The 21,243-nt window shown below is 42.4% G+C and overlaps 1 protein-coding gene across 3 annotated transcripts in view; it reads right to left on the bottom strand.

The window, feature by feature from the left end:
• The window catches only part of LOC137371553 (glypican-6-like), a 1,268,051-nt gene that overhangs the window by 296,389 nt on the left and 950,419 nt on the right, over positions 1-21,243 (bottom strand). For all 3 annotated transcript variants that reach the window (XM_068034367.1, XM_068034368.1, XM_068034369.1), the window contains one exon: positions 13,972-14,137. In XM_068034367.1, the coding sequence (XP_067890468.1) occupies positions 13,972-14,137 (166 nt within the window). The remainder of the gene's footprint in view (positions 1-13,971; positions 14,138-21,243) is intronic.

Raw genomic sequence — 21,243 nt, 5'->3', positions numbered from 1 at the left:
GGATAAGGTAGTCAAGAAGGCATATGGCATGCTTGCCTTCATCGGTCGGGGCATAGAGTATAAAAATTGGCAAGCCATGTTGCAGCTGTACAGAACCTTAGTTAGGCCACACTTGGAATATTGCGTGCAATTCTGGTCGCCACACTACCAGAAGGACATGGAGGCTTTGGAGAGGGCACAGAGGAGGTTTACCAGGATGTTGCCTGGTCTGGAGGGCATTAGCTATGAGGAGAGGTTGGAAAAACTCAGATTGTTTTCACTGGAACGACGGAGGTGGAGGGGCAACCTGATAGAGGTTTACAAAGTTATGAGCGGCATGGACAGAGTGGATAGTCAGAAGCTTTTTCCCAGGGTGGAAGAGTCAGTTACTAGGGGACATAGGTTTAAGGTGAGAGGGGCAAAGTTTAGAGAGGATGTGCGAGGCAAGTTCTTTACACAAAGGGTGGTGAGTGCCTGGAACTTGCTGCCGGGGGAGGTGGTGGAAGCAGGTACGATAATGACGTTTAAGAGATATCTTGACAAATGCATGAATAGGAAGGGAATCGAGGGATATGGGCCCCGGAAGTGCAGAAGGTGTTAGTTTAGGCAGGCATCAAGATCGGCGCAGGCTTGGAGGGCCGAATGGCCTGTTCCTGTGCTGTACTGTTCATTGTTCTTACTGGACTATAATTCCACAGGCGTATGAATACCCTGTAGCACCTCGAACAAGTGACCACTGTCTTGACAGTGACTGTTGGTAGTCTATTTGATGGCAGAGGACACCCAAGCTAAATTATTTCCTCATCAATTGTCCATAGAAGCACACCTCCACCTGAGGCCAATTATAAAGACTTTGCTATTGCCGCAGCTGCCCCATGCCAAGAAATTTGCCAGTCCCTAAGGGGGTGTGCAAGAGCAGCTTGGAAGCCAACCATTTTGTCCCTCTATCTAAGGTCTCATTTGGCAATTTTCCATGATAGTGTGGCTGAGAGAAGGCAATTACATGCATTGATTCATGTCTTATCACTTACTTGATTAAGACTAGGTTTTCCAATTATTTTAATGGCAGCTTAAAATAAATCCAATTGCAAAATCTAGTCCTACTTACAGAAAAAGCACACGAAAACAATGCACACTGCAGTCCATATAAAATGTATAGAAAAGGCATTTTTGAAGAGGATATCCTGGGAAGGAGCCTCAGTACAGCAGTGTAACAGTAACAACTGTCATACTTTGTCAATAAGGCATTCTGAATTTCGCTTTCTCAGACATGTACCTAAGCCATGCTATACATGATTACATTACTATACAATGCATAGGTTGCATTAGTGGTTAAAAAGGAGACTTCTGTAGTGAACAAACATCAATCAGCACTACCACAAAAGATGTAGCTTGATTGTGACTTCAAAATGCTGCAGTGCGATAGACAGGGCTAAGCAATTCGACAACCAAAGGATCAGTTCTAAGCTCTGCAGTCCTGCCACATCCAGTCGTGAATGGTGGTGGACAATTAAACAACTAACAGGAGGAGAAGGCTCCACAAATATCCCCATCCTCAACAATGAGGCAGCCCAGCACATTAGTGCAAAAGACAAGGCCGAAGTATTTGCATCCATTTTCAGCCAGAAGTGCCGAATGGATGATCCATCTTGGTCTCCTCCTGAGGTCCCCAGCATCACAGATACCAGTCTTCAGCCAATCCGACTCACTCTACATGTTACGATTGAGGTTGGAGAAATGCACTGTCTTTCTGTGTTATTCACACAGTTTGAAAAATGAAAGTATAAATATCTATCCTTTTAAAATATCCTAACACACCCGTACACGCATGCACACACACACACACACACACACACACACAGAGGTTAAAGAAAAAATAAAGAAAAATGAAAAACTGTCTTTGTAGAGATCAACTCTAAAAAAATAAATACTTTGACCAAGTTATTGTCAATTCTTGAAGAAAAATGATAAGATATGGAATGTTCCAGATGGCCTTTTGGTCTGGCTTCCGGGTACACGTAGACCGTGTCACTAGACACATGCGGTTGTCACTGGGATCTTTTCAGAAACAGTTCGTTAAGGAGATGTCGAGATGAAGTCTTCCAGAAGCTTCTCAGGAGAAATGCTGCATCAGTTTCTCCAGCTCTCACACTGGATTCTCAGGGTTTCTCAAAAAAGTGGAACAGGATGGGTTGGTTGCTTCTCTCTCTCTGCAGGCTGCAACCCCAACTGAACTCCAAGCATATCCCAAAATAAAACCAAAACTCCCGAAGCCATAAATCCAGACATGTGACTTTTCTACGTCCAATCAGTTCCATAGTCTATAAGGCACCGGCTGTTTACTTAGCTTAAGACATGTGAAAGGCATGTGACTTCCAGTACGTTTTTTTTAAATCCAAAGTGCCCTACCAGTAACCTTTAAAAAAAAAATCCAGCATCACCTCAGTCTTTCAAATGAACCAGTTTTCACAATCTTTTAAACATGAGTCCTCAAAAAAATATGAACAATGGAAGCACCTTCAAGACATGTGATATCAAGAAATGATTGAAGGCACTGGATACTGCAAAGGCCTTTGGGCCCTGACAATATTCTGGCAATAGTATTGAAGACCTGTGCTCCAGAACTTGCCGCGCCCCTAGCCAAGCTGTTCCAGTACAGCTACAACACTGGCACCTACCCAGCAATGTTGAAAATTGCCCAGGTATGTCCTGTCCACAAAAAGCAGGACAAGGCCAAACTGGCCAATTACCACCCTATCAGTCTACTCTTGATCATCAGTAAAGTGATGAAAGGGGTAGTTGTTAGTACTATCAGGCGGCACTGAATTAACAATAACCTGCTCACAGACACTCAGTTTGGGTTCGCTAGGGCCACTCAGCTCCTGACCTCACTACAGCCTTGGTGCAAACATGGACAAAAGAGCTAAACTCCAAAGCTGAGGTGAGAGTTACTGCCCTTGACATCAGAACAGCATTTGACCAAGTATGGCATCAAGCAGCCCTAGCAAATCTGGAGTCAATGGGAATCGGCGGAAAACTCTCCATTGGTTGGAGTCATACCTAGCACAAAGGAAGATGGTTGTGGGTGTTGGAGGTCAATCATCTCTGTCCCAGGACATCACTGCAGGAATTCCTCAGAGTACTGTCCCAGGCCCAACCATCTTCAGCTACTTCATCAATGACCTTCCTTCAATCATAAGGTCAGAAGTGGGGATGTTCGCTGATGATTGCACAATGTTCAGCACCATTTGTGACTCTTCAGATACTGAAGCAGCCTGTGTCCAGATGCAGCAACATCTGGACAACATTCAGGCTTGAGCTGCTAAGTGACAAGTAACATTTGTGCCACACAAATGCCAGGCAATGACCATCTCAAACAAGAGAGAATCTAACTATCTCCCCTTGATTTTCAATGGCATTACCATCACTGAATCCCCCCACTATCAGCATCCTGGTGTTACCATTGACCAGAAACTGAACTGGACTAGCCACATAAATACTGAGGCTGAAAATTCTGTGGCGAGTAACTCACCTTCTGACTTCCCAGTGCCTGTCCACCATTTACAAGACACAAGTCAGGAGTGTGATGGAATACTCTCTACTTGCCTGGATGGGTGCAGCTTCAACAACACTCAAGAAGCTCGACGCCATCCAGGATAATGCAGCCCACTTGATTGGTACCCCATCCACCAACTTCAAAATTCACTCCCTTCACTACCAATGCACAGTGGCAGCAGTGTTTACCATCTACAAGATGCACTGCAGAAACTCACCAAGGCTCCTTAGACAGCACTTTCTAAACCCGCATACTCTACCACCTAGAAGGACAAGGGCAGCAGATGCATGGGAACACCACCACCTGCAAGTTCCCCTCCAAGCCACACACAATCCTGACTTGGAACTATATCGCCGTTCCTTCACTGTCACTGGATCAAAATCCTGGAACTCCCTTCCTAACAGCACTGTTGGTCTACCTACACCCCAAGGACTTCAGCGGTTCAAGAAGGCAGTTCACCACCACCTTCTCAAGGGCAATTAGGGATTGTCAATAAATACAGATGCCCACATTCCATAAATGAATAAAAAAACTGTTTGGCAAGGTATTCTATTCAACTGAGCATCGGACATCATTTCAAATGCATCTATAAAACTGAATTGAGTTAAATACAATCATCTTTTTGTAGTACTGGATGGCTGGGGGGAGAAGGGCAGGAATACAATGTAACTAACATTTTGTGGAACTAACAGAATAATTAATCATTGAGGGTTCATTGAAGGTTTCAATGATGAAAAGGTAGCCAGGTTCCAGCTATGGTGCTGCATTACAATTAAGTCATAGTAATCCACGTACTGAATGGAAACAACGAAATCAAGAATGTCAACCCACATCTGCACTCAGACTGCAGATGAAACCCCCTCTCAGATGAGATAACAGATTAATTAAATTCACTGCTGTTTAACCTGTCCAAGACTCTTGCATTCAGCACATTTCTTCACAGAGTAAGTTATTTTCACTATTTTTATGGTGGTGGTGGTAGAAGCAGAGGTGAATTTTTCTAATCAACGTGGTAATCATGGTTTGAAATGGAAATGGAATATTTTACCATTTTGGGTGCCCAAAGACAGGTATTTCACATCTATGCATTGCTCCTTGGTGACCTCATTAGCACACAAGGGATCTGCTTCCAGATGTATGCTGAAGCCACCTAGCACTGCTATCAACCTCTCTGCTATCTCTGTGCTATCAGACTGTTTGTCTAATATTCAGAACTTGGATGAACCACATTTCCCTTCAGCTAAATATTGGAAAGACCAAAGCCATTGTCTTTGGCATTTGTCAGGAACTCCAAACCCTTGCCATCGGTTCTCTGTCCCTCCCCAACTACCGCCTCAGATTGAACCACATTGTTTACAACCTCTGAGTCCTATTCAACTCCAAGCTGAACTTCCTACCCAACAAGCTTTCCATCACAAAGACTATCTACTTCTGCTTCTGTAAAATTGCCAGCCTCTGCTCTACCTTAACCTTGCTACCACTGTAATCCTTATTCATGTCTTTGTCACTTCCAGATTGGACTATTCCAGAACTCGCTGAGTAAGCTTCACAGATTACATTCTTCGTAACTTCAACTCAGCTAAACCCTGCTGCCCATAGCCTAGCTCGCAGCAAGCCCCAATCACCCACCACTCCTGTCTCACTGAACTACAGTGCTTGTCATTCCCAAAGCCCCAAATTAGAAGTCTAATTTTTGTGTTTAAATCCCTTTATGTCATCATCTTCCATATCTCTATAACCTTCCGTCACCTTACAACTCATCTCTCTGAACTCTCTCCTGACTCTGGCATCTTGTGCATCCAATTCTTCTGCTGCTCCAACATTGCTGGCCGTTCCTTCAGCCACCCAGGAACAGTACTCTAGAATTCCCTATATAGACCCTTCCACCTCCCTCTCTCTCATTAAAACTCTTTAAATTTCACCAAAGTTTTGGTCATGCCTCCTAACATCTCCTTCTTTGGCTCATTGCCCATTTTTTGATCGCACCTCTGCAAAGTGCTTTTGGATGTTTTTCTACATTAAGAGCACTATATAAATATAAAACTGTTGTTCTTATTTGATCACTGATCTTTTTGGGTTCCATGTACAAACTACACAGGGCCAGAAAAAGTGGTGGCTTCATCCTCCCATGGCACTGTTTGCATTGTTTGCTGAGACACTGCACCTTCTAGATGCACAAGTGAAACTTATAAGTGTCAATGCTGCCAAATAAAAGGGTGATAAAGTTTCTTCTATTCTGTCCTAACATTATGTCTTCAATCCATATCAGCCCCACTGCACCACCATGAATTTTTATGCTTCTCCACAAACCAACCTTCTGAATCATTTGAGTGATATTGCACTATATTGGAAGTGATTTTTTTTTACCAGGTTTTGTAGAAACCTTGCCTTTATATTGTAGGGTGGCATTTACAGATGCCATAAGAATGTAAAACACAGGTGTTTTCTGCAAGGAGCCATTGTTCTAGCATAAGCCTGCCATTAGTCATTTCAATTTACAGGCAGCACAAAGATGCTATTGCCATAAGACCCAGGCTTGACATTGTGCTAACCTTTTACATTTCTAATATTTGCCAGTTCTGATGAAGGGTCACTGACCTGAAATGGTAACTCTGCTTCTCTCTCCACAGATGCTGCCAGACCTGCTGAGTATTTCCAGCATTTCTCATTTTTATTTCAGATTTCCAGCATCTGCAGTATTTTACTTTTATTATGCACATACGATTTGTTCTTCACAACTTTGGTTATCTTTTCACCAGCAGTTTTCTCTACTGTAGCTAACTATGTAACTATAAAAGAACCAACCATTAAGAAAAACAAGGACAATAGAAGCTGACAACAAAAGTCACACAGATAAATCAAAATTAAACCAATATATTCCGAATTCTACTCGTCAAGCCATGATGAATGTGCACCAAAAACAGGAAGGACAACGAGTCAAATTGAACATCTGGACCTTTATTACAACTAATGGAGACTGAAGACAAAGGTCCAAAACATCCTGATGAAATCTAATTGTAAGAACAACCAAAACTTTGAAATCATCTTTCACTATTTTTATACATTGCAGGAGTGTTTATTGGCAAACTGAGGATTATACATGATAAAATATCTTTTTCAACTTCTCCCACAGCTCAGTGAATTTTTCCAGTGAATAGCAGAGCCATAAGGTCCAGGAAGATCCTAGAATCAATATCTGGTCTGTGTTGAGTTACGTGATTAATCTCGAGTGATAACAGGAATGCTACGTTTGGAATCATTGCTGTTGGTTTAAAGCAGGGAAATTCACCTAGGGTTCCAGCTCCTGATTGTAGTAATCATTGCTGGAACTGTGCATGTGTGAACACTAGTTGAGAGCTGAATAATCTCTCAATACTCTGTTAAAGTGAACACATGTATTGACAGCTATTTGAGTGAGATACTGAAGGATAGAACCATATCCTAGCAACAAGTTAATACATTCAGAATAAAATGAGAGGGAAGAAAAGTTGGTAAAGAAACTGGGGAGGAGAAAAATGTGCTCTGCAGAAATCTTTAGGGGATATTGACACATTACCTCAAGTTTTTTTTCACATCTTTAGTGAATTTCAATGATATTTTTTATCTGTTCATGCTGCAGTGCATCTTGTAGATGGTACACACTGCTGTCACTGTGCGTCAGTGGTGAAGGGAGTAAATTTTGAAGGTGGTATATGGAGTGCCAATCAAGCGGGCTGCTTTGTCCTGGATGGCATCAAGCTTCTTGAGTGATATTGGAGCTGCTCCCATCCAGGCAAGTGAGGAGTATTCCATCGCACTCCTCATTGAGGCATTGAGGAGACATTTAAGGCTGTGCTGTGGCTGTAATGATGGCAAAACGGTCAGCGTTCACTGTGATTACTCTGTGAAACTGACAGCAACTTCTGGCATCTACACATGTGCACTTAAACACAGAAATACAGAAGTTGCTGTCAGTTATTCCCTGCTCCTCTACAGGGTGCGTTGCTGATTTTCTCACAGATCAGTTGAGATCTTTGCTTGCTGCACTGAAAAGCCTGCCAAAAATCCTGTGCAAAATGACAAGGAACATGGAAGGTTCCCAGTACCAACTTGCGCAGAGTTTGGAGCCCAATCTTTTTAACACGAAACGGGGGGTCACCTCCATCAGCACACCAGTGGAACCCAACATGATGCAGTGTCTGATGCCAGAAGTCACAGCTTGCATTGTAGCACAAACAGTTTCCATGAAAGGTCTGATTGCTGCAGTGGAAGCTCAAATTACTACCTTACAAACTCAGACTGCTGCCATCTGGTGACCACTGTTTCACAGCAGTCCTTTAATCTGTTCTCTAGGCTACTCCAGACTGGTCCAGGCAGTGAAAGAGTTGCTTGAGGATGCTGATGGCATGCAATATAATGTGCCTTGTGGCAGCATGGCTCTCATTATATGCATGCTGTGCACATGTGTGTGTGTTCCAGATGAGTGTCGAGTCATGTCATGAGTGGATAATCGTTGTCATCCAGTAGCTAGCCTTTGACTTGCTGTGGTTGGTCAAGAACAGCTGGCACAGAGGACTTGCAGACAAGGAAGGAACTGTGACAATTACAAGGGTAATAGGCTTTCACCTGCATGATGTGTTGCCTGTGGTCACACAACAGCTGCACATTGAGGGAGTGAAATACCCTTTGGTTCACGAAAATGGCCATGTCCACATGAAGTGCATGCAAAGCAAAGTGAGTGCAGTCAAAGGCACCCTGCACCATGGAGAAAGCTGCAATCTGTGCTAACACTTGTGCTTGCTCCACCTGCTTGTCTCTGGCAAGAGGGAATCAGATGAAACTGTCTCTTTGTATATAGAGAGCCTCAATGACCTCGCTTATACAGCAGTATCACAAACTGTGAGATGTTGTTGATATCTGTGGTAGCAGCCTGGAAAAAGTCAGATGCATTAAAGTTAAAAGCCATGGTCACCTTGACAGCCACAGGTAAAGCTGTCCTTGCCCTGCTTTAAGATTGCAGTTGTGGCATATGAACATACGAATTAGGAGCAGGAGTGGGCCACTCGGCCCCTCGAGCCTGCTCCACCATTCTACAAGATCATGGCTGATCTGATTGTAACCTCAGCTCCAAATTCCCAACTACCCCTGATAATATTTCACTCCCTTGCTTATCAAGAATCTATCTAACTCTTCCTTAAAAATATTCAAAGACTCTGCTTCCACTGCCTTTTGAGGAAGAGAGTTCCAAAAACTCACGACCCTCTGAGAGAAAAAAATTTCTCCTCATCTCTGTCTTAAATGGGTGACCCCTTATTTTTAAACAGTGACCCCTGGTTCTAGATTCTCCCACAAGTGGAAACATCCTTTCCACATCCACCCTGTCAAGACCCCTCAGAATCTTATATATTTCAATCAAGTCGCCTCTCACTCCAGCGGATACACGCCTAGCCTGTCCAACCTTTCCTCATAAGACAACCTGCCCATTCCAGGTATTAGTCTAGTAAACCTTCTCTGAACTGCTTCCAACGCATTTACATCCTTCCTTAAACAAGGAGACCAATAGTACACAGTAATCCAGATGCGGTCTCGACAATGCCCTGTATAACTGAAGCATAACCTCCCTACTTTTTTATTTAGTTCCCCTCACAATAAACAATAACATTCTATTAACCTTCGTCATTATCTGCTGTACCTTCATACTAACCTTTTGCGATTCATGCACTAGGGCACCCAGATCCCTCTGCATCTCAGAATTCTGCAATCTCTCACCATTTAGATAATATGCTTCTTTTTTATTCTTCCTGTCAAAGTGGACAATTTCACATTTTCCCACATTATACCTCATTTGCCAGATCTTTGCCCACTCACTTGACCTATCAATATCCCTTTGCAGCCTCCTTAAGTCCTCTTCACAACTTACTTTCCTAACTATCTTTGTGTCATCAGTAAATTTCGCAACCATACCTTCAGTCCCTTCATCCAAGTCATTTATATAAATTGTAAAATGTTGATGCCCAGCACTGATCCCTGTGGCACATCACTCATTACATTTTGCCAACCAGAGAATGACCCATTTATGCCGACTCTCTGTTTCTTGTTAGCTAGCTAATCTACTATTCATGTCAATATGTTAACTCCTTTTATTTTCCTCAATAACCTTTGATGTGACACCTTATCAAATGCCTTCTGGAAATCTAAGTACAATGCATCCACCGTTTCCCGTTTATCACATGTTACTTCTTCAAAGAATTCCAATAAATTGGTTAAACATGATTTCCCTTTCACACAACCATGTTGACTCTGCCTGATTACCTTGAATTTTTTCTAAGTGCCCTGCTATAATGTCTTTAATAATAGCTTTTAACATTTTTTCTATGACAGATGTTAAGCTAACTGGCCTGATTAGATTTAGATTAGAGATACAGCACTGAAACAGGCCCTTCGGCCCACCGAGTCTGTGCCGACCATCAACCACCCATTTATACTAATCCTACACTAATTCCATATTCCTACCACATCCCCACCTGTCCCTATATTTCCCTACCACCTACCTATACGAGGGACAATTGCTAATGGCCAATTCACCTATCAACCTGCAAGTCTTTGGCATGTGGGAGGAAACCGGAGCACCCGGAGGAAACCCACGCAGACACAGGGAGAACTTGCAAACTCCACACAGGCAGTACCCAGAATTGAACCCGGGTCGCTGGAGCTGTGAGGCTGCGGTGCTAACCACTGCGCCACTGTGCCGCCCACTTCTTATAAGATCCATCAGTACCCGGGGACTTGTCAGCCCACAGCTCCAACAATTTGCTCAGAACCACTTCCTTGGTGATTGTAATTGACAGTAGGTGGCAGATTTTACTCAAAACCTCTTTTGTGAGTCAACGACATCTCATGCATTGGTCCTCATTGATGTTGACGTAAGTGAATTGCTGTCTGGTGGATATGGCCTCCTGCTGAAAGCCATTCTCCTACTCCTCGCTTTCTAGCAGCTTTTCCTGCCCTGCGTGGCCTCTCTTCATTCACCCAGTAATGTCTGGAAGCAACATGTTGCAGCACAAGATTTTAAGTGATTTTAAGCTACCATTCTTAAATATATCAAGGAATTTTTTAAATTAAAAAATGTTCTAAATTGCTTCTCAGTTGTGCTGGATCATGGCAGATTTAACATTTGCTTGTATGCAACTAACTTCGAGTGAAAACCTGGAAAAAAAACTTCTCAAAACTAGCAAAATTTTGACTGCAATTTAAATCCAGGCTGTTGATTGCATCTAAAGTAGAAATTGTACCCCTACAAATATATGTTATTGAAGCCATCTATACTGGAATTAAACAAAAAGCACAGGAGAGCTTCTTTCATGCCTCATAGGTTGCCTGATGGACTGACAGCTGCATTTCACACCTCCTTGTACTCTGGTTCCTTTCCTTTGGCAGTGCATAATATATGGGACAAACATGACCAGCTTACTATCAGGTGTGTTACTGTTTCAGACCCAGAGATAGAATGGACACCAGCAGGATTGGCTAGACAGAGGATGTGAAATCATAATTTATTTGAAACAAATTTTTTTTGTAAACAGTAGCCTCAAGAGGAATGCAACTAAACTGTATTTATAATTATTTCACATTTATAGTATAATTAAATTGTTATCAATAACCTATGGGACTGAACGCAAGGATAGTTTTCCTCAGAGCTATTGGGGAATTTGGTACAGCATCTCATTTGGCGGGATGGACAATCGAGGATGAGGTCAAGTAACATCAATGACTGAAAAATTGGCAGTACCACAAACCAGACATGTTAACTTTCATGCCTGATCCTCCAATCTATGTTCCCATCAAGTGAAATCCAACAACAATAGCACAGTCTCTGAAAATTGTTGCCATTGAGTGAAGGACAAATGCAAGTTAAATCCCCAAATCTCTCCATCCCCAATTTAATCCCTAGCAGAGAGAGAAGACTGTGGATTCTGTCATTAACAAGTTAGAAAGGACCTCATGATGTTTAGCCTCTCTTCAGCTCCAAGGGATATCTGTGGTGATTTGAAAGCTGGCTGATTGCCCATTCATTTAGCAGCAGCGAGACCAGATAGAGGAAAGATAATTCATTTTAAAATCATATTAAAATTATCATTTAATTTCCTTAAACAAAATGATTACTACGTGACCCTTCCCCCTTATCATCTCAGGTGAATAAACTCAAATTATGCCATTTTCTTAAAGTGGAACTGAATGAAGAACAACAGCACTCAAAACATTAAATGTCAGAAAGGATCAATGAGAAAGGGAAAATATTATTGGGAGTACGATGATTCTTATCCTGGAGAAGGGTTTTTTTAATCATGAAAATACAATTTATGTACTTAAGTTGTGCATATATACGAGACGCTTTCTTTTGTTATATTTCTTTTCTTTGCCATTCTCCTCCCTGGATAATCGGAAACATAAGGACAACCCACAATAAATGCAATGTCCAGGATTACAATAACTGAAAGCCTTAATACAATATAGTCATGAAAACACCCAACTGTCTGAACAAAACAAGTTGATGCATATAAATCACCAGATCAATAACTACTGCAGAGTTAATTCAACTGCAGACTCCTCCTAGAAGTCTTAAATTGATATGTGTTTTATCACTAACTACATTTCAGTTTTAAAAGTGCCTCCTTGGGTATTTCACGTGCAGGCAGTATATATTAGCTATTTTTTTTCTGATTTCTCTCTCGAATGCCAAAGAGTACAGATTGGTGTAATGACTCAGGCTGTTTTCTTTTTCTAGCTGGATTTCCATTCAGGCAAGATACTAATGTGGTTCACTTTAATTCATTGAGTTAAATTACATCTGCTCTAGACCCGAATGAAGAGGTCCTTTGCTAAGCAACAAATCGCATACCTGCAGCTATCAACAGCATGCAAGGTGACTCTCTAACATTTCATCCTCTTTCTGAGCTTCTCACTAGTGGTTGCAAACAAATGAACATCAGAAAAAAGAAAATACACTTCTTTTTCTTAGTTCTTCAGGATGTAATGCATTGGATATGTTAAATTACGGGAGCAAAATTAAAGAAAGCGCAAATATCTATTTTGCTTGATTTTCCACACAAGGTCACCTTTTGTTACAAATTAAAACTAGGATTGGTTTTCTCTCAATTATGAGCCTGAAAGGGTGGATGCAATGTTCCCAATTGGCTGTGCGCACACATGGGGGCCACACAGCAACTCGGAAGGTACTGCCCACTTTAAGATACCAAATGTGCATGGTCATACAAAAAAATTTAAAGGTACATGCACTGAAATGAACAAGCCCTGTGCAACGAAAAGAAAGGAAACTGGGTGGAAGTAGATTCATTAGTAACTTTCAAAAGGCAATTTGATATATACTTGAAAGGGAAAAATTTGCAGGGCCACAGGGACCGAGCAGAGGTATTGGATAGCTCTTTTAAATAGCCAGCACAGACATGATGGGCTGAATGATCACCTTCTGTGCTGTAAGATTCTATGGTTTTTTTGAGATAGCAGTAATTTTCTTGTCAGCTGGGCAGTAGAAACAGGGTAAAACATGTGGAATATGCTAATAATTGAATCACACAATAGCTTTCATTTTTATATCTAGTTATCTTAAATTAAGTTAACCTACTGGGTTCCACAGCACCAAAATTTTCAAACCATAATCATCTACTAAAATATTATTTATTTACAAGGGGATCTTCTGCAACATCATTCACAGGAAGTCTAAAGACTGGAACATGGATTGTTCTTCTGAAAGCATTACTCAAGTACTCCCTGTGCTAACTGGGAGATTGTTGTCCCATACAGATTCTTCAGGAAAATTATAAATCAGTAAATGTCAGGTTCCAGTCAATAACTGAGTGGCGCAGTGGTTAGCACCGCAGCCTCACAGCTCCAGCGACCCTGGTTTGGTTCTGGGTACTGCCTGTGCGGAGTTTGCAAGTTCTCCCTGTGACTGTGTGGGTTTCCTCCGGGTGCTCCAGTTTCCTCCCAAAGATTTGCCGGTTGATAGGTAAATTGGCCATTGTAAATTGCCCCTCGTGCAGGTAGTGGTAGGAGAGTTGAGGGAAGGGGGGATGTGGTAGGGAATATGGAATTAATGTAGGATTAGTATAAATGGGTGGTTGATGGTCAGCACAGACTCAGTGGGCTAAAGGGCCTGTTTCAGTGCTGTATCTCTCTATGACTCTAAACTGGAGAGAGAAATATCCACCTAATCCACTGGAGGGAAACTCATGTGTTTAGATTGCTGCCTGTGTTACACCCTGACCAATTTTATTTTCAATTGCCTTCAGTTGGGTAACCACATTGCAGTTTTTGGTTGGATCAAGGAAAGAGTTTGCTGTACACTTTTAGTAAGCACAGTGCTTCTTTAAAAACATTGCGACATAACAAATGTAATTTTTCTAAATTATTCAAAATGAGGTAGTGTTTATTCTTACCAATAAAAAGATTCCACTCTGTATCCAAATCGGCCTGATTGGCCAGGCAGCCCTTCATTACATTAAGACAGTAGTTGTTGCAAGGTTTCACAGTGGGGAGTCCACGGCAGTAGGGACAATACATCATCTTCATTAGTGCACGGATGCACCCTAATGTTGGAATGACCTATTGAATTAAAGAAAGAAAATTAATTTCCTTGCCATCAACTCATGTTTTCTGTGAGGAAAGGCTGCAGAAAGTGATGCTGGAGAGTCAGCTGACGTCAGGCAGAACCCCTCCTGCTGATCTCGTAACAGGGCTAATCAATTCACACCAATTAATTCCATTTTACGAAGGGCTTTCTGCTTCCAAGCTGCACAATAACTTGGCTTCCACAATGGACTGCATTCCATGCAGGGAGTAAAACACTAATGAGCTCTGCATTTCACAAAAAGAGGGACTTTTTTTTTCAACTGTACATGGTGTGAATCCGAAAGTTAAAAAAACAAGGAAGTGAGAAAATCTCACAACAAATTCCGCTCTCCCAGAGAAGAGAATGAATGGAAATCATTTCAGAAACTGTTTATTATTTGAAAAAGGTGAGCAGAAATGTGCACATTGGTCAGCAAAGGCCATTAAACAGAAAGCATTGAACTGCAAATATAACCACAGCTTTCCTTTACTTCAATTTTTTTTTCCAGCATTTTCAAGAGCTAGAAATAGTTTCTCTGCCTTAGCAACAAGCTTGATGCTGATTATGGGTAACAGGAAGTCATTCAAATGAAATGGTTCAGATATAAAAGCCTACAATAAAGGTAATAATGTTAAGCAAATGATGCTTCTGGAACATCTGCTAACGCTTCTTTCGATGTCAAGTGAGATGTTATGATACCAGAGCTAAAGGGTTAAGTTATGAAGACAGGCTGCATAAACTTGGTTTGTATTCCCTTGAGTTGAGGGTTGATCTAATCACATAGCTTTGACTAAAGGTAAGGGACATATCTGCCACTGCACCTATGCAACTTCATTTTATATCTCAGGTCCATTTTTCTGCTTGCACGAGACGGTAGTATAAAGTCAGTGCATCGGGTCTCAACTGGATAAAGGCTAACAAATCAGAGACCTTTCATTTCCTTGCAGGAGGCTGCCTTTAACATCCTGTCAGATAAGATGAGAGAAAGGTAAAGTAGAAGAACTACCATCTGCTCTTACGTTCTGTTCTCCTTCTTACATTTCACACAGGTATATTCACATAAATACAATCATCACATACAGAATCTTGCAATTTAAGCCTGGTTTGACATTTTGTCAAGGAGCCAGCAATGTAATGTTCACCCGTCTTCTATCATCGTAGGCAGAGAAAAGCAGTCTGTAGCCTGTTGTATCCTCTCACCAAAATTGGCAAGCACCAACACAGAGAATGCCCTTAGCTCTTATTTGATTATTCTCTGGACCTCTAAAGCATCCAATATGTATGCCATGACTTCTTGAAGATCAGTTCTGTGGCAGTTTTCAGGTTCACTAAGATCCCTCTTCTTATAGACAGAAACTAAGGGCTGGATTTTATTTTCCCACCGCCAGGAGCACCAGGGAGGCTACCACAGAGCCTTGCCACTGCTGGAAAGATCGGACATGGCAATCCTGGCATTGGGGTCCATGGCAGGCAGTTGCCGGTACAATATTCCAGCACCACCCCCGCCCCCACCGCACCATGGAGCCCGACATCGGGAGCTCAACACAATCCCGGCCCACGACTGTGTTCTGGAGTGGCCCAAACAGTATCATGTTCATGAACAGTTCCAAGGTGAGTCAGTGGGTTCCTGACATTATTCTCCAAGAGTATTGCCATTTACACTCCTCCTGCATCTACAGCCATTGTGAGATGTTAATAGATGGACCTTTATCATCACTCTCTCTTATACATTTTACATCAATTATTCTCTCCAGCACAATTTACAAGAACAGTGTCTGCAACTTATTTCCCCCAAGAGATAGATTGTGAAGATTCATTATGCAAATTGTACACCACTGGCTGCCACTTCATGGCAAGCCAACATGGAAGCTTTGTGAATTTTGATAGGAAACATTGGCATAATTTTCCAAACACTGCCAGAATGAAACTAACAGTTGGAATCTATGAGAATTATATTATAACATGAAGAACTATTTTTAATCTTTATACTTGCCGCTAGATGCCAATCACAAGCTAGCCTGGGGTCATGTGAACATATATGTGCACAGGCTCCACCGATGTGGAAAAGAAAATCCAGAATCTTCTGAGGCAATCTCAGAACCAGACCAAGAGATAGTGCAGGAAGGTCTGAATTTTGCCAGCAAATTCTGACACATCTTAGTGAACATTTACTTTCAGCATGAAATCGGTAGGCAGTGCATTTAACTATTGAAGACCCAGCTTACCACATTAGCCTCAAGCTCAGCTATTCATTGATGTTGATTATAATACTCAACTACAAGGAGAAGCTAGCTGGAGTCAGGAGGTTAAAGAATGGCTTCCATTCACATAAGGCCACCAATTTTGGTTGTTGCAAGTGAAATTGTAGCGATAAGCAAGGTTGCTGTATTACAAAGAGTGGTAAACAGAAATCCTGCAATGCAGGGAGATGTGGTGTCGTGGTAATGTCACTGAACGAGACCCAGGCTAATGCTCTAGGGATATGGGGTCAAATCCCCCACAGCAGCTGGTGGAGTTTAAGTTCAATTAAAACTAGTCTCACTAATGGTGCCATGGAGCTATCATTGATTGTCATAAAAACCCATCGGGTTGGATTTTCTTCTCCCCTTGCTGGGAGAGCAGCGGGTGAAAAAAATGGCACTGCCGCCATCTTTCTTGCAGCGGCCTATGATAATGAGCTGGTCGGGCCACTCCCCCAATCACATGGAGGTGGCAGGCTCTTCAATGCCAGCAATGGCGACAGCTGTCTATGCACAGGCGCTGTCGCCATTTTTAAAAGGCAGCCAGCCCTGCCAGTGCATTTACATTTTTAAAGTAATACCCCTCAAGTACCGATTAAAAATATATTGCCCCTTTCCCAGTCCCCCATAACAATTAAATTCAATATTTCCCTCTCCCAGCCCCCAAAACACTTACCTTCAACGCTTGACCTGACCCCCCCCAAACTGAGCAAAATGCAAAGGCCACCCCTTCCCACCATTTGCTACGTTAGTAATGTAAATCTGGCTCCGCCCCCCCCCCCCCCCCCCCACTACACTAAAAATCATAAGTTCTCCCTTCCCCACCACGGTGGTGCTTGGGCGGGAAAGTGAAGGTGCGTGAGTGCCGGCCGCCGCTCAGAAAACGCAATTCTTACTTTCTGTATGAGAGATTTCAGTTATGTGTGGAGATTGGATTGGTCTCCCTGGAGCAGGGGGTTAAAGACAGATCAAACAGCAGGATTTAGCCAAGTTTAGCAAAAAGAATTAGCAAAATAGCAAAATTATGAGGAATTTGTGATAAAGTGAATCAGGATAAATTGTTTCCTCCGGCAAGTGGGTCGGTAACCAAAGGTCATAGATTTAGGATAATTGTCAAAATAACTAGATAGCAAATGAGGGTTGCTAAGAACTGGAATACACTACCTGAAGCGGTGAAATCAGGTTCCTTATAGGAACTTTCAAATGGCAATTTAACATGTAAATGAAAAAGACTAAATGTTCACATCATCGTCACTGTTTGCCACACCTCCAGATTTGCTGCCATCAGCAAATCTTGAGATTCTACCCTGTATTCCAAGATCCAAGTCATGTAGAAAAAGCTGGGGGATGGGACTAAATTGGACTGCGCTTTCAAAGAGCCACCTCCTATGTTTTCGCCACAAAATGCAGATGGCAACAAATCCTTTGTGCTGACCTATATGTGCTTTAGGCTCTGCTCATTAAATCGAGTATCATATAATTTACCTACTGTTTACACATGCAATTGTAGGGCCATAAATTGGGTCTAATTTATTCCCAATTTGTTCAGAGAGTTTAGCACTCTGCAGAATATGTGAGCAGGAAATCACTCAAGAAAATCTGGTGAGAGGTGCAAAAGCAGGGTGGAGGGGCGGGGAAATGCAGTGGGTAGCGCCTAGCCACCATTGTAACCCCCATTTGAACTATTCCCACCTGATGGGCAGGCATAAAATTGGGACTTTACTTTCTGCTGATGCAAAATAAAGTGTCAGATAACTTCTTTCATCTGTACAACTTCAAGCATGAAATACTGTGGGGCAATTTTCAAAGCAATCCCAAACACTAAGGTAACAGTGACTAGCAAAATAACATTTGAATCTGCAACAAGAACAACTTGTATTTAGCACCTTTAATGCGATAAAACATTCCAAGGTGCTTCACTGGAGGATTATAAAACAAAATTTGACACTGAGCTACATAAGTAGATATCAGGAAAGATGACAAAAAGCTTGGTCAAAGAGGTAGGTCTTAAAGGAGGAAAGGGAGGTAGCAGTAGAGGTGGATATTGCTATTTTCTGAGCCTGTTGGAAAATTTACCCCTATATAATCTCTTAAAACACAAACCTTGCATCATCCAAGCACTAATTCTTGATTTATCCCATCTAATCCCCAATTCTTTTGGTGGTGTTCTATACTATTGGCCTTGTATGTATTTTGAAAAAGGCAACAGAACTCTGCCAATGTCCCATTGGATAGAGCCATCATTCAGTGTGGTTCTGAGCCATACAGATCAGAGGCACTCATGTTTCTTTCATCCCTGGTCTGTGCTAAATTATTTGGTTCTTCATTCAGCTGCATCAGAGTTGCTAGCTCGCCTCAGTGCTGCTGGGTTAAGGAAAAGAAAAACCAAAGGTTCCCACTACTGCATCCAATCCAACTCTGGCTCGAAAGTGCAAGTGGGACAACATCAGGTGTTGGGTGAGGACAGGATTGCCTTTTACAGTAAAATAAAAGCAAAATACTGCGGATGCTGGAAATCTGAAATAAAAACAAGAAATGCTGGAACCACTCAGCAGGTCTGGCAGCATCTGCGAAAAGAGAAGCAGAGTTAACGTTTCGGGTCAGTGACCCTTCTTCTGGGGTTACTGACCCGAAACGTTAACTCTGCTTCTCTTTTCACAGATGCTGCCAGACCTGCTGAGTGGTTCCAGCATTTCTTGTTTTTATTATTGCCTCTTACAGTGATGCCTTAATGATTGAATAGTCCACTGCAATTGCTGTGTGGGTTCACGTGAGGAATTGCTAGCGAGGGAAGTGTCGTAGTGCAATCGGTACTCAAGAAAGAGTAAGGTCTTCAGAATTAACACACAGAGTAGAGAGGGTGGGAGAAAAGTGAAAACAAAAGGCTTCTTTCAGTACTACTTTGTGACAGTGACAGACTATTTATAAACGAGGCTTAATTCTAATAAGTCATCTTGCGTGCATGACTAGCCCTCAGTGTCCGTAGACAAGGTTATTTGAGGCATCTGTTAATTGAAGTCAGTTTACAAAGAACAAACAAAAGAATAAAGAACAGTACAGCACAGGAACAGGCCATTCGGCCCTCTAAGCCTGCGTCGATCTTGCCTGTCTAGTAATTGACTCTTGCACCCTGGGAAAAAGCTTCTGACTATCCACTCTGTCCATGCCACTCATAACTTTGTAAACCTCTATCATGTCGCCCCTCCACCTCCGTCGTTCCAGTGAAAACAATCCGAGTTTATCCAACCTCTCCTCAGAGCAAATACCCTCCAGACCAGGCAACATCCTGGTAAACCTCTTCTGTACCCTCTCCAAAGCCTCCACATCCTTCTGGCAGTGTGGCGACCAGAATTGTACGCAATATTTCAAGTGTGGCCTAACTAAGGTTCTGTACAGCTGCAGCATGACTTGCCAATTTTTATATTCTATGCCCCGACCGATGAAGGCAAGCATGCCGTTTGCCTTCTTGACTACCTTATCCACCTGTGTTGCCACTTTCAGTGATCTGTGGACCTGTACGCCCAGATCTCTCTGCCTGTCAATACTCCTAAGAATTCTGCCATTTACTGTATACTTCCCACCTGTATTAGACCTTCCAAAATGCATTACCTCACATTTGTCCGATTAAATTCCATCTGCCATTTCTCCGTCCAAGTCTCCAGCTGATCTATATCCTGCTGTATCCTTTGATAATCCTCATCACTATCCGCAACTCCACCAACCTTTGTGTCGTCCGCAAACTTACTAATCAGACCAGCTACATTTTCCTCCAAATCATTTATATATACGACAAACAGCAATGGTCCCAGCACTGATCCCTGTGAAACACCACTAGTCACATCTCTCCATTCAGAAAAGCACCCTTCCACTGTTACCCTCTGTCTTCTATGACCGAGCCAGTTCTGTATCCATCTTGCCAGCTCACCTCTGATCCCGTGTGACTTGATCTTTTGTACCAGTCTGCCATGAGGGACCTTGTCAAAGGCTTTACTGAAGTCCATATAGATAACATCCACTGCCCTTCCTTCATCAATCATCTTTGTCACTTCCTCAAAAACTCGATCAAGTTAGTAAGACACGACCTCCCCTTCACAAAACAATGCTGCCTCTCGCTAATAAGTCCATTTGTTTCCAAATGGGAGTAAATCCTGTCCCAAAGAATCCTCTCCAATAATTTCCCTACCACTGACGTAAGGCTCACCGGCCTGTAATTTCCTCGATTATCCTTGCTACCCTTCTTAAACAAAGGAGCAACATTGGCTATTCTCCAGTCCTCTGGGACCTCACCTGTAGCCAATGAGGATACAAAGATTTCTGTCAAGGCCCCAGCAATTTCCTCTCTTGCCTCCCTCAGTATTCTGGGATAGATCCCATCAGTTCCTGGGGACTTATCTACCTTAATGTTTTTCAAGACACCCAACACCTCCTCCTTTTTGATATCGACATGACCCAGACTACCTACACTCCCTTCCCTAGACCCATCATCCACCAAGTCCTTCTCTTTGGTGAATACTGAATCAAAGTACTCATTTAGTACCTCGCCCATTTCCTCTGGCTCCACGCTCCCTCCTCTGTCCTCGAGTGGGCCAACCCTTTCTCTGGCTACCCTCTTGCTCTTTATATACATAGAAAAAGCCTTGGGATTCTCCTTAATCCTGTTTGCCAATGAATTTCCATGACCCCTTTTAGTCCTCCTGACTCCTTGCTTAAGTTCCTTCCTACTTTCTTTATATTCCTCAAGGGCTTTGTCTGTTCCCAGCCTTCCAGCCCTTACAAATGCTTCCTTTTTCTTTTTGACTAGGCTCACAATATCCCTTGTTATCCAAGGTTCCCGAAACTTGCCAGACTTATCCTTCTTC

This window comes from Heterodontus francisci, chromosome 6 (genome assembly GCF_036365525.1).
Source record: "Heterodontus francisci isolate sHetFra1 chromosome 6, sHetFra1.hap1, whole genome shotgun sequence".
In the NCBI taxonomy this organism is placed as follows: domain Eukaryota; kingdom Metazoa; phylum Chordata; class Chondrichthyes; order Heterodontiformes; family Heterodontidae; genus Heterodontus; species Heterodontus francisci.
The sequence above is the reverse complement of the archived record's forward strand: the minus strand, read 5'-3'. Positions and strand labels throughout refer to the sequence as shown.